At 39.2% G+C, this 13,698-nt stretch overlaps 1 protein-coding gene and 3 non-coding genes across 7 annotated transcripts; 1 reads left to right on the forward strand and 3 right to left on the reverse strand.

The window, feature by feature from the left end:
- The first annotated feature begins 19 nt into the window (after positions 1–19).
- Positions 20–11,075, forward strand: angel2 (angel homolog 2 (Drosophila)). 4 transcript variants are annotated; one of them, XM_028039994.1, is made up of 10 exons: positions 288–819; positions 1,087–1,125; positions 1,709–2,496; positions 2,900–3,111; positions 6,703–6,772; positions 7,569–7,999; positions 8,282–8,417; positions 9,500–9,569; positions 9,661–9,812; positions 9,925–11,075. In XM_028039994.1, exons 1-10 carry the CDS (start codon positions 788–790, stop codon positions 10,098–10,100), a joined length of 2,106 nt encoding a protein of 701 aa, XP_027895795.1. In that variant the 5' UTR covers positions 288–787; the 3' UTR covers positions 10,101–11,075. The 4 variants fall into 4 exon arrangements, with proteins under 4 accessions (XP_027895797.1, XP_027895794.1, XP_027895795.1 ...); XM_028039993.1 differs by lacking the exons at positions 288–819; positions 1,087–1,125 and adding an exon at positions 28–271; XM_028039995.1 differs by lacking the exon at positions 1,087–1,125.
- trnat-ugu (transfer RNA threonine (anticodon UGU)) lies at positions 3,359–3,431 on the reverse strand. The gene has a single exon. It is a non-coding gene; the product is annotated as a tRNA-Thr (tRNA).
- Positions 4,648–4,720, reverse strand: trnat-ugu (transfer RNA threonine (anticodon UGU)). Its single transcript has one exon. It is a non-coding gene; the product is annotated as a tRNA-Thr (tRNA).
- Positions 6,342–6,414, reverse strand: trnat-ugu (transfer RNA threonine (anticodon UGU)). Its single transcript has one exon. It is a non-coding gene; the product is annotated as a tRNA-Thr (tRNA).
- Positions 11,076–13,698: the final 2,623 nt, after the last annotated feature.

The following is a 13,698-nucleotide window of genomic DNA, read 5'->3' on the forward strand; positions in this document are numbered from 1 at the left end:
CTTTCCTGCAAACTGAAGCACAATAATCAGAGCTGAGGCGGAGTGTTTGTATACACAGTTACAGAGTACAGTATGTTCAGATCCCCCTCTGATCCCAGTCCACCGGTCCGTTTCATCCGCTCAGGGAATCATTAACCCGAACCTGGCTGCTCCCCTTTGGATTTTAAAGACATTAACAGCAGAAGATGTCACAGAGGAAAAGTTTACATTTAATCTTTTCGAGCCGCTTTCAACTGCATCCCTGCTTTCCAGAGGAGAGAGTCGCCTTTACGTAAGTACAGCGACCTTTCCGTCTTTCTACCTTCTTTCTTTGAGCAGCCGTGTTGAAATAACCTTAATGATATTATTTTGTGTTTCTTTACAAAAACCGCAATAATACTGAATTTATCAACGCGTTTTGCGATTTATAGTCTTGACATTTCAAGCCGGTTAAATAGACTGTAATTAACTTGATTGTTTCCAGTCGGTACTGTTTTTCTCGCCGTACCGCCGGGGTTTGTAGTTCGCTACAGTCCCTGGTGGGGTTCGAACCTTCAAGAATTAAGAGTTGCAGACGGCAGAAAAGGACTACAACTCCCAGCGTTCAGAGGATGAATATGACGTAAGAGCTGAAGATACGTTCGCGTAATTTTAAAAATGATATTTCTCGCTGTAGCGCAGTCAAAGGTGTACCCTAGAAGAGATTTGAAGTATAAGAAGCATATTTTTAATTTTGGTTGCATCTCTGGTTGATACGTTTTACCGTTTCTTTTCACTTGTAAGGGTTTTTTGTTAAGTTTTTGACACTATGTACACTCAACAAGAACACGGAGAATTCAGGTAACTTTTTAAAGGTTTAAGCTCATTGTTTTATATTTGCGCAACATCTCTAAACTTTTTGGAATATTTTTGCGCTTTTTAGCTCATTTAAAGCTACATTTTATTGGTCAAATTGGAATAATAACATACATCTCCTGTGTATTTGAAAGCATCACGTGCGTAATTTTTTTAAGGACATGAATTGAGGTTTGCTTTTAGTGCTGGTTTAACTAAGGAAATAAATGCTGACAATGTTTGTTTTTAATATTTTATCCGAATGCACTTGAGGCCCAAGATAACAAATGGCACGTCCACGCCCGAAAACAGGTATGCTATGCTAATGTTAGCTAGCTGTTTGTAGAAACGGAGTTTGTATTGATTGAGGCGCAAGCTAGCCAAACATGTGTTAGCTCACCTGTCGGTTAGCGGTTGTTTCTGCTTTACCGGTGTATTGATCCAACCTTTTATAACTAGGATGGTTTAGAGTGAAGTCAAAATGTGGTTACATGTTATAAGCAGTTAAATAATTATGTAAAGATGCACCAGTTAGTCGGTGGGAATCGGTAGTTTCCTCCCAATATGCTGGGATTGACATTAATACTGTAAAGTCATGTGTTTCCTATTTAATTGAGAAATACCACCATTTTCATTCTATAAGCACATCAACCTCCTGTTCGTATTTTGAAGCAATTTGTTTTAAGTTTATATGAATCACATGAAAAGCTTAGGGCATCTTCCTGTATGCATCCATTGTGGATAAACGTTTTCTGTTGCATTTAAAACCTCTTCAATTAAAGAACTTTATCGTTTTATGTTGTAATCCCAAGAACAAAAAATCAGAATGAGTATTTTCATCCGTTCCCACATGTTAACCTGTTTATGAAGTTTCTGTTTGCTTTCTGAACTCCAGACCTCCCATGTTTCTTCACCGAGTGACCTCCTTCAGTTCCTGCATTCGTCCCAGAGGGCATCCGGCTCTCCCCTGGGCCTCCTCCCACTACCAACCATTCGCCCCTCACCCTCCTCCATGGTGGTCAGCCCCCAGATTCCCACCCTGGCCTCCTCATTTTCCCCCACCATACCCACCTCCTTGTCCACTGTTCAGTGGTAACAGATTCCACTTTGCCAACACTGGTGGTCTACAGTCATTCCACACCTCTGTGGATGTCATGATGGAGCGTTCCAGCAGAGGACCTCCAACCAAACGATTGAAAAGTGGAGAGGACAGGAAGAGTGTTGGGGAAAATGTATCATCCAGGGATGGAGGAACGAGGGAAACGAGGGCCAAAGCCAGGGAGAGAGAGTCAAAGCAGGAGCATCATCACTGGGATTTCAGAAGAGATGGCGAACTTCCAGTGAACCACCAGTCCAGAATTGGAGAGAAACCAAAAACCGGAGCCGAGAGAGTTTGCAGCAGTGACAGGACTAAATGTGAGAGAAAAAGCAGCAGTGACAGAACTAAAAACCAGCATTCACAAGCTGCAGGATCCAGGACTGAGCAGGAGAAACCCAACGTCTGGTACCGAGGCAGGCCTGCTGAGGAGCAGTGGAGCCTTCAGCAGAACCAAACCTGGTCGGCAGAACCTGACGAGGTTGGCGGTGTCGATGCAGGGAGATGGGCGGGGCTTCAGTACCAGCCCTCCAGTTCTATTCAAGCAGACGGACGATTTCCACAACAACCTCCACACCCAGTTAAAAGTCAGTTTCTCTTTTAATAATGGTAAAATAAAAGCTCTTTAAATGTTCATACGCAGTAAAAAAAAAAAAATGTACTGGGATTATTAAACTCACAATTCAACGGAGCATTGGGGCCAACCTAAGAAAATAAAGTTATGAGAATAGTTATAAAATGATGAGAATTAAATCTTACAAGCATAAAATCATGACATTATGACTTTATTCTCATATTGTTATGGCTTTATTCTTATACGACTTTATTCTCGGAACCATTTTGATTCTCATGCAACTTCTCATAAAACTATAAGTTTATTCTGGTAAAACTGACTTTGTTTTAATTTTGTTTATCAGTATGGAGCAAAGCAATCCTCCCAATTTGCACATTTTTTGTTTATCAGATAAAATTAAACCTCATTTTCTTCAGGTCTTCAGAGGTACTGGGAGACCTGCAGTACTGAAACCCAGCCACCAGAGGACAGCAGAGTCTTTGACTTTTCTGTGATGTCCTACAACATCTTATCCCAGGATCTGCTGCAGGATAACGCCTACCTGTACCGACACTGTGACCCTGCCGTTCTGCCCTGGCCGTACCGGCTGCCCAACCTGCTGGCAGAGATCCAGCAGCACAACGCCGACGTGAGTGGACGACATAAAGCCTGAAAATAATCATAAAATCTAAAAATATACTCACTGTTCCTCTTATCCATCATTTCTGAAGTCATTGAGAGGTGGTTCTTGCCAAGAAAATGTGTTTCTTTTCTGTATTTCTACTCCAGACGTTGTAGGAATCCCTTGTGAAAACTTTAATTTCCTTCCAATTTTAAGAAGCTTTATTTTCTTCAATTTTAAAATCACTATAGATTAAAAAAAGAATAAATAATTCAGGCCCCAGCGAGATTTGAACTTGCGACCCCTGGTTTACAAGACCAGTGCTCTAACCACTGAGCTATAGGGCCTCACCTGAGCAGAGGTGTGGACCCGGTCTAGTTAAAGTTTCAGTGCTGTGGACACACCTTCCTTCCACTGCAGCTGGTATGACTCCAGTCAGACCAGTTGTCTCTGTGCTCAGTGTGTCTGTAAATCTGTTCATTACTGGCTTTCAATGCGTCACTGGATTGTAGCATTGGATGTTTTTTTCACAGATTAGTATGTTTCAGTCAGAAAACGTGTAGATAACTGCTTCACTTAGAAATAAGAGAGAAAAGTCAACAGAGTTTAACATTGAAAACAACATAAAATTGTGAGGGATGTTTTGTTTCCCAACCTGCAGTTCAAATTAATTCAAACTGTTCCACAATTATTTTTTTTTTATATAAATCAGGAGTCCTGTGGCTCTTTTTCCACAATGGCTCCTTAAGAAAATGTGCAGAATCAACTATTTTTTAAATATAGATATAACAATTTCAGAGTTTAGCAGGATTTGTTTTTAGGGTTTTTGTACATAATAAATCCAGCATTGATTTTCCACAGCAGAATAACACTGTATGAATAATATCAATAATTTACTTGTCAAAGTATACAGGGTGTAGAATGTCAAACTCATTTTTATTTTGATCATGAATGTCCTCAAAGGGCCGGTTGTGTCAGAAATTTATAAAACTATCATAAATTTCAAACCGTTAAAAGTATTTTAGCATTCTCTGCATTCAATGAGTACCTTTTCAAAAATGATATTTAGCAGCCAGGTAACTTAAACAATCAAAAACTAATTTATTTTGGCTGGTAAAGTAATATTTAAACACACAACTACTAGTTGTCTGGAGGACAACAGAAAACGTCAAAATAGCCAAAAATATTGTTTGAAAAATGAAAAGATTGAATACTACATTTAAGATTCAAGCTTTTTTTTTCTTAAGTTTCAAATCTTTTTGTTTTGTATTTTTGTCAGCTTTAGGAACAAACATTATGGCCCCAATTTAGCTCCAGAATACATGAACATTATTATTGCAAAAGGAGATTAAAACAAACCAAAAAACTCCCCTTTGTCCCTTAGGGGCCTCCATAGAATGCCACTGCTGTAACATCTGCAAATGTATCTTACATTTATTAGTAGTGAGATATATAGTTAGATTTAGCTAAATATTAAATCTCTTAACCATGTTGATAAATTTTTGTTTGGCCATCGGTAAATAAGAAATGTTTGTCTCTGCAGGATGGAAAAGTAAACTTATCAGGCCCCAGCGAGATTTGAACTCGCGACCCCTGGTTTACAAGACCAGTGCTCTAACCACTGAGCTATAGGGCCTCACCTGTCACAGCTGGTGGTGATGACTCATTTACACCTGTACACCCAGTACAGGCACACCTTTATGTCGGTGTTTGCTGTGTGACGTGTCACCACTTTACTGTTGTGAACTTCGGTGGTTGAATTAGTTTTCAGTCAGATAAATCCAAAACGAAAGTAAAGTTTCCTCTTGATAGGACAGACGGGGTTTATTTTAGCTTCAAAAACACAATGAATAACGAGATGCATTAAAAGTTTATTTCATAGTATTTCATGGAAAAGGCCTTGAAGAAATCTCCATTTAATCTAGGATGTTCACATCTTATTTGTCAAGTTGAAATGCAGTTGTGCATTGACCGCAGTTTTCTGATCACTGGTTACTAACATTTAAAAAGCCTGACCTACCAATTCTGATTTGGGCCGATTCCAAATGTTTTTTGTCTGAAATGTCACTAAATATACCAAGAAAGTCACTTAGTTGACAACAGTGTGACTGTTAATGTGCAGAAATGATCTGGTGGGCTGATCAAACCTCAAACCTCTCACAGCAGAGGAAAAGAGGACAGTGGCTGATTTTATTATATTTTTATTTTATTTTTAAGACATTGCAGAGGTCGGTAAGAATGTGTCTAAGAATAAGAATCAGATGATGCTTCATATGTAAGTGTCGGCTGATTACAAAACTCCCAAAATTAAGGATATCGGTGCACCCCTACTCAAATGTTCTCCACTGTTAAATAAAGCTTTTCTAAGGTACCTTACATGCCCCTACAGGAGAAAATGCTTCTATCTTTTGCTCTATTTACTGTAGAGCTACAGTTAATCAGAACAAGCAACTTTTTTTTTTTACCCCTCCAGGGGTTTTTTTGTGGGCTCTATTGTCCCTTATATGATAGTAGGCTGACAGGAAATGGGGAAGACATGCGGCAAATGTCGTCGGGTCCGGGAGTCGAACCCGCGACGGCCGCGTCGAGGACTCAAGGCCTCCAAATACGGGTCACACTAACCACCACGGCACGCCCCCCAAACAATTTTAAAGATTATACTTTCTACTCAAATACCCATAAAACTAAAAAAACCGCAAGAGTAGAAATGTGGAAATTTGGAAAAGTTTGGAGTTTAGTAATTAAAAAAATCACCTGCTGGTCAATATCTAAGAGGTAACAAAGTCAGTAATTTAGGTTTTACCAGCCTGACCCATTTCCAACAGTTCTGTCAGGAGGAATGGTCCAAAACCCCAACAAACTATTGTGAGAATTTTCTGGAAAGAACAAAAAACGTTCAGAAGATGTATGTAAACTTCTGACATCATTGGAGCAGCTAACAGAAATCATTCTTATTTCTGTTAGGAATAAACAGATATGTTTAGGCTGATTTATTTTCAGTGAGAAACATCTGCCATATTATCTTTCTTTAAAATGTAAAGCAATGTGTGTTATTTGTTGTCCAAAATCAAGAGACGGTTGGAATATTATTCATCAGGTGGGATTATTTCCCTCAGATTTTATCCGGTTTATTTGTGTTTAAATCATTTTTAACCTCAGAAACTGATCCCAGTTGCTGTAGCACATCAGATCACAATTGTGGGAACAATTTGTTGTTTTTAAAAATGTGTAAATAATCAGAAATAGAAAAATAATTCAGGCCCCAGCGAGATTTGAACTCGCGACCCCTGGTTTACAAGACCAGTGCTCTAACCACTGAGCTATAGGGCCTCACCTGAGCAGAGGTGTGGACCCGGTCTAGTTAAAGTTTAGTTCTGTGGTCACACCTTCCACTATGATTCCATAAATATCGCTGGATGTGTGATTTTAAATGTCATGCCTGAGCAGCGCCTCTCCTGGTTTGGTACCAGACAGACCAGTTGGTTCTGTTGGCAGCTTCTTCCTTTTCTCTGTTGGACATCAGAGGTTTAAATAAAACTCAGAAACAGGAAGCTGAATACTTAGTGCAGCTGAAAGTGTGAAAATGTTGAAATAAATGTTGTTTTCTTTCTGTCCCAGATTCTGTGTCTTCAGGAGGTGCAGGAGGATCATTATGAGAACCAGATCAAACCGGCTCTACAGGCTTTAGGTACCAACTCCTGACGGCCTTCCAACTAGTTCTAAAAAATACAGAATTTATTACAGTTTTATAGAATATATAAAGTATAATATGGTGGAAAAAAACATCAAAGCTTCCAGATTTTATCCTTTTATCTTCTATTGATAAAACTAAAGATGAATGTATTATTATTATTATTATTATTATAATAGATCTAGGACCATAACTCAATATTTCTGTAGCTGAAGAGTTTTTTTATTTACTTTTCTGAGAAAATTAGACAACAGATAATGTAATAGAGGATTCTCTCTTTCGATCTTAAAGTGCTGAGAGGAGAATAAAGGAAATAAAGTTTTGAAAAATTTACATTTTTTTCATTCTCTCATTGAGAAGATAAAAGTACAATTTCTATTTATTTATAGGTAAATAACAGTTTTAATTTGTCACAACTTGACTCTTTATTCACTGATATTTTTTGGTTTTTGATTTACTGAGAGAAACAGGAAACTAAATGTTTCAACAATAAAAGGGGCATTTAGAGTCTGAAGTATCCAGATCATCTCAGATTAGGATTAATCTGGACCTGCTCTTCTACTGGGTATGAAAAATACTGAAACAAAATAAAAGCATCACAAACTGTACATCACCTCTTACAACAAACTGACAGAGATGTTTAAGAAGTTTTTTAACAGTCAGAGTTTGAATATTTCAGTAACTATCTAAAGAGAAAGTGCAGTGTCAGAAAGTGGTGATAAAATGTAAAGAACGTGTTTTATTAAAAGCTAACGTGTGTGTGTGCGTGTGTGTGTGTTGGTGTGTGTTTAAGGGTACCAGTGTGAATATAAGAAGCGGACAGGGAAGAAACCAGACGGTTGCGCCATCACCTTTAAATCCTCCCGCTTCTCGCTCGTCTCCTCAACGCCGGTGGAGTTCTATCGCCATGGCGACGCCCTCCTGAACCGGGACAACGTGGGCATGGTGGTCGTGCTGCAGCCAAACGCCGGCGCCGCCCGGTCCGACGCGTCCTGCTCCATCTGTGTGGCCAACACTCACCTGCTCTACAACCCTCGCCGTGGCGACATCAAGCTGGCTCAGCTGGCCATCCTATTGGCCGAGATCGGCCGGCTGTCCCGCCTCCCTGACGGCTCCACCAACCCGGTGATCCTGTGTGGGGACTTTAACTCGGCGCCGTGGAGCCCGCTGTACCACTTCCTGACCACAGGCTCTCTGAAGTACAAGGGGATGCAGATTAACATGGTGAGACGAGACTAAACGATTAATCATGATTAATCAATTATTGACATCATCGTCATCTAAATTAGTTATCAAATAATTGTTAACTTCAGAATAAGAAAAAATCTGCAAAATGTCTATTTCTTCCAATTAATTAATTATTCACTAGAATAATCAATTACTAAAATAATTGTTAGTTGCAGCTTTACGTGGTTTTATTTCTCTAACACATGTAATCATAAAAATAAATCTTGTGAATCATTCTGTGTGAAATGAAAGTCCTGACTGAGTTCTCATGTTGTGAAGGTGTCGGGTCAGGAAATGAGTCCCAGAGGTCACCGTTTCCTCACCCCTCCCATCTGGTCCCCCGGACTGGGAATCAACCAGTGCTGCCAGTATGAGAGCAAACCAACAGAGGAGCTGCGTCCCAGCAGCCCTGCAGGTGAAACCCAATTCCTCTCCGTTCAGACCGGACCAGCTCACTCAGTCTGAACCTGGACCGGTTTCAGCTCATTTAATGTGAACTTGAACCGGTTTCAGCTCATTTAATGCGAATGTGAACCGGTTTCAGCTCATTTAATGTGAACTTGAACCGGTTTCAGCTCATTTAATGTGAACTTGAACCGGTTTCAGCTCATTTAATGTGAACTTGAACCGGTTTCAGCTCATTTAATGCGAACGTGAACCGGTTTCAGCTCATTTAATGTGAACTTGAACCGGTTTCAGCTCATTTAATGCGAATGTGAACCGGTTTCAGCTCATTTAATGTGAACTTGAACCGGTTTCAGCTCATTTAATGCGAATGTGAACCGGTTTCAGCTCATTTAATGCGAATGTGAACCGGTTTCAGCTCATTTAATGTGAACTTGAACCGGTTTCAGCTCATTTAATGTGAACTTGAACCGGTTTCAGCTCATTTAATGTGAACTTGAACCGGTTTCAGCTCATTTAATGCGAACGTGAACCGGTTTCAGCTCATTTAATGTGAACTTGAACCGGTTTCAGCTCATTTAATGTGAACTTGAACCGGTTTCAGCTCATTTAATGCGAATGTGAACCGGTTTCAGCTCATTTAATGTGAACTTGAACCGGTTTCAGCTCATTTAATGCGAATGTGAACCGGTTTCAGCTCATTTAATGCGAATGTGAACCGGTTTCAGCTCATTTAATGCGAATGTGAACCGGTTTCAGCTCATTTAATGTGAACTTGAACCGGTTTCAGCTCATTTAATGTGAACTTGAACCGGTTTCAGCTCATTTAATGTGAACTTGAACCGGTTTCAGCTCATTTAATGCGAACGTGAACCGGTTTCAGCTCATTTAATGTGAACTTGAACCGGTTTCAGCTCATTTAATGTGAACTTGAACCGGTTTCAGCTCATTTAATGTGAACTTGAACCGGTTTCAGCTCATTTAATGTGAACTTGAACCAGTTTCAGCTCATTTAATGTAAACTTGAACCGGTTTCAGCTCATTTAATGTGAATGTGAACCGGTTTCAGCTCAGCTCTGCTTTCTGTCTCAGCTGTGGAAGGAGGAATCTCTAACCTGACGGTTGAAGATCCGGCCCCTGGAGTCTCAGCTGATGTTACCAGGTAACCAGATGATCAGGCTTTAAGCCAATCAGAGCAGTGTGAGGCCAGGTGTGTGTCCTTAACGATTCTGACCTCTGACCTCTGATCATAGGTCAGAGCCGAACTGCTCCAGATACAGGATCAAACATGACCTGAAGCTGCAGTCGTCTTACGGGCACCGCCTGCTGCCGGACGGCCGCCCTGAGGTCACCACCAGCCACTCACGCACATCCCTGACCGTGGACTACATCCTGTACAGCTCAGGTACACACACACACACACGCACCCACACACACACACACACACACTCTTACACTTCTTGTCCTGTCATTATTATTAGTAAGTTTCCTGTTCTCTCTCGGCTCTCCTTTATTAGATATAAATGCAATGCCTTTACTTCCTGGTGGGCGGGGCCTCCAGCTGCTGAGCAGGCTGTCATTGGTTGGCCAATCAGAGCTGGAGGAAGTCCACAGACTTCCCAACTGGCACCACTCATCGGACCATCTTCCTCTCCTGGCCAGCTTCCGCCTTGGTCCAGACAGTTTCACATGAAGGAAAAACTGGATTCAATCCAACCTTTAGAAAAAAAATCTGTTTAATTTGTTTCAGAAAACTGAAACAAATAACATCTTGTATGGTTTTAAATAGAGAAGAATTTTTATTGCTGCCGCTCGTACGTTTCCATACGGAGTTCAGAATTTGCACAAAGAATTTATAATTTCATGTCTCCATGGTGATGCATTTACAAAATAAGTTTAGAAAATATATTTGCAGACATGCTGACCCCGAACATTTAAAAAAAACAACCAAGATGCTAAGTTCAATATGCAGAAATGAACCAACATGTTTGACTCAGACAACAAATTTCATCATAAACATGATGAAATTTGTTTGTTTATTATCTAGTTGGATTTTTGTTTATTATAGATTGATGGCAGCTGATGAAAATTCAGATTTATCATCTTCTTTGCTCCACTGATAATATTTAATTAATACTCGCATCAGTCAGAATATTTTTCATTTCCCTTTGGGATCAATAATGCATTTTTGAATTGAATTTGACTGAATGGAGATCTTTTGTTTTTTTGTTTGTTTGTTGTTGTTTTTTTCTAAATTTGAGGTTAAATGTATTTTTAAAATGATACGTTTAACACATTAGCTGCTGGTCTAACACCAGGAATTATGCAGTTAAGTGTGTTTTATTTTATTTTACTGTCATGTTTTATAAGTTAATGTGCCAAAACTAAGAACATTGCTATAAGATCATCTGTTTATTATTTTATGAGTTTTAATTATTTTTATTACCAGTAAGAGAATGATCCATGCATCTCATCATCGTATTTGGAAAACGTTCTGTTAGCTGAATGAGTTCCAGTTCATCTGAAGCTGTTATCATTTTTAATGCATCACTTTATCCTGGTTTGCAACGAGACGATGGTTTGGACTCTGTGTATTTTTCTACTGTTTTGTTTGCCAGTTTGGGGAAGTTTACAGTTTGTAAATAATAAATGAGTATTTTTACACCCAGCTGCAGTTTGCTTATTGATGCAAGTATTTTCTGCTTTAGGCTGCAGGATGTTGTCGCTGTCAGACTGTGGTCAAACCAAGGTTAAATGTTTCACACAGATTTTCACCTGGAGGAAAGTCTGGTTTCATTCTGTTAGAATTAAGTCGGGGTTAAGGGCTAGAGTTATGAAACAACCCAATCAGAGAGAATTTGGACAAACGTTTTGATTTTCCTCAGCTCCCCTCAGAAATGCTGCATCGCTGAATCTACTACCTGCCATACTTACAAACGCTCTACACAGGAACAAAAATGAGCTTCCAACTGTTAGTTACTGAAGACATTTAACCAGTCCTTCAGCTGTGGTACTTAACAGCACATGTATGATAGAAAGAAGCTTGAAAGGTCAATAAGACTTTGAATGTTTACTGTGTTGCCACTAGATGGCAGCAGACAACCTAATTCACTTGAAATGGTGCCAAGGAAACGATGAGACTGTCATCTATCCAAGGAAATTAACAGAGAGCATAACGTTTACAGAACATAACTGATCTGCTTTCATTTACAATTCAAACAAAATATTGCATGTTGAAAATATTGACTACCATTCTGATAAAGGTTTTTTTTATGGGTATGAGCCAAGTCCTTATTTTTGCTGAGCAGATGTTCTTCAATCTTTGAGGTTGGAAGGTCTCTCTGCCATCACCCTAATCCTTCATTTCCTCCACAGGTTCACTGGAAGATTCAAGGCTTTTACACAGATGCTAGAAGTTTGTAATATATTTTAAAATCATTGCAGTATGAAGTTTTTTTTTCTTTCATGTAGTACACAAAGTGTTACGTATTCATAGTGTGACCGTGATTTACTGCGACAGTAAATCACGGTATAGGATGATGTAATATACACACATACTATAGAATGTTTTTTTACACACGTAGCTGGTCTATAGTGTGATTCATTTGTGTATCTTTCTGTTCAGTAATACGTGGATTCTCAGATATTTGTATAAAGGTAAAGAAAATCTGCTGTGAAAAAATTTTAAACTGATTAAAACTTCAGACTTTAATTGTGTCGCCTTCACTCTGGAGGAAGAGATGCAACTTCAGTCACCGGTCTAAATGTCTGAAGTTTGTAGTTTTGAATGGGTTTTACTAAAATATAGGATTAATAAACTATATTCATTCATTCATTGGTCTGAGGGACTTGTCATCTTTACATAAGAGCCCCCCTCCCTCCCTGCATCAAACATCACGTTCAGGCTGCTGACACACAGCAAGGTAAACCTTCCTGCCTCTAAATCCTTAAAATGGAGCAGAGATGAGAATTGAGGGATTATTTCTATAAGTCTGCGGCCTCCATGAGCCTCGCTGGAACACGCTCACATCTGCAGTTTGACATAAGCTGATTATTTTATCAGAAGCCAGGACACGGTGCAGCACAGTGGTGGCGTTTCCTGACTGGATTTCTCTCCTGTTAATTTTGACAAACTTTCCTGCTTAGTTTATTTTTTTAAGTCAATTTATGGTTGAGTTTCCTCATCACAAGGCAAACATTTAACTCAGATGTAGCTCTTTTCTTCATAGACTCATCAATAGTAACTACATTCACTAAAATAACTAGAGTTGGTAGAAAGGATCTGTTATAGTGTTGGAAGGGTTAGATTTAGGAACCTTCATTGTTGCTGAGCCAGTGGATTCTTTTTAAAGACTGAGCATAATGTGAGTGAAAACTTGAAGAGGGATTTCATGAAATCTGTAAAAGATACAAAGAAGCTGAAATAAACAGAAGTAGAGGAACAAGTTCCGAAACCTTCTACATAGAAATGAGGAACTCCTGCTGAAAAACATAGATTTATTTTTTATTAAAACAACACATGCTGCTACATTTAGAGATAAAAACAGTGGATGTAACAGTAGGAGAGGAACAATGATAAATTACCAGGTTTCACATTTTTGCTTATTTATCTCCAGAATACAAAACGACACAGGAAACTCGGTAAAAACCGACAAAACTCGTTTTCAAAGCTGTTCAGTCCGTCAGACTTTATGGGTGTTTGATTATATTTAGAAGCGGTGGAGGGTTTGAGTTGTACACACACATGCAGATGTCTGCTTCGTCACGTCGAACTGGAGCGTTATTAAAGGCCGACTCCAGAGTCAGGCATGAAGAAACTACTTCAGACCAAAACAAAGCTAAAGTTCAAACATCAAGAGAATATTTAAAGTAAAAAAGTTTTTGCACCCATAATGAAAAACATAACAAAACAAAGAAAATCAGATTTAAATTTGATTTGTTAACACACTGCTGAGGCACTGGTAATGCTGGATATGATTTCTAAGTTTGATTTCTCCAAGAGATAGTTTGAAATCTTTTTTCATGAAGTTGTGCATCTTTGTTTGGTCAACCAGTCTCATGTTTTAGTTAATAGGAGTTAGAGCTGTTGATCTGGTTTAAAGCTGGAACAAGTTGTCCTCCTCCAGCATGTAGCTGGTTGTTGTTATGCTGGCATCAGTTCCTGACGAAACGTTGGTATCAGCACTTAAACAACTGAAAGGCTTCAGATGAAACACTCGCTACAACCACAAAGTGTTTCCTTTTGTAACAAAAGCGTTTCATTCAAAATCAGAGTACAATCAAAGCAAATA

Source organism: Xiphophorus couchianus, chromosome 15 (assembly GCF_001444195.1).
Source record: "Xiphophorus couchianus chromosome 15, X_couchianus-1.0, whole genome shotgun sequence".
In the NCBI taxonomy this organism is placed as follows: domain Eukaryota; kingdom Metazoa; phylum Chordata; class Actinopteri; order Cyprinodontiformes; family Poeciliidae; genus Xiphophorus; species Xiphophorus couchianus.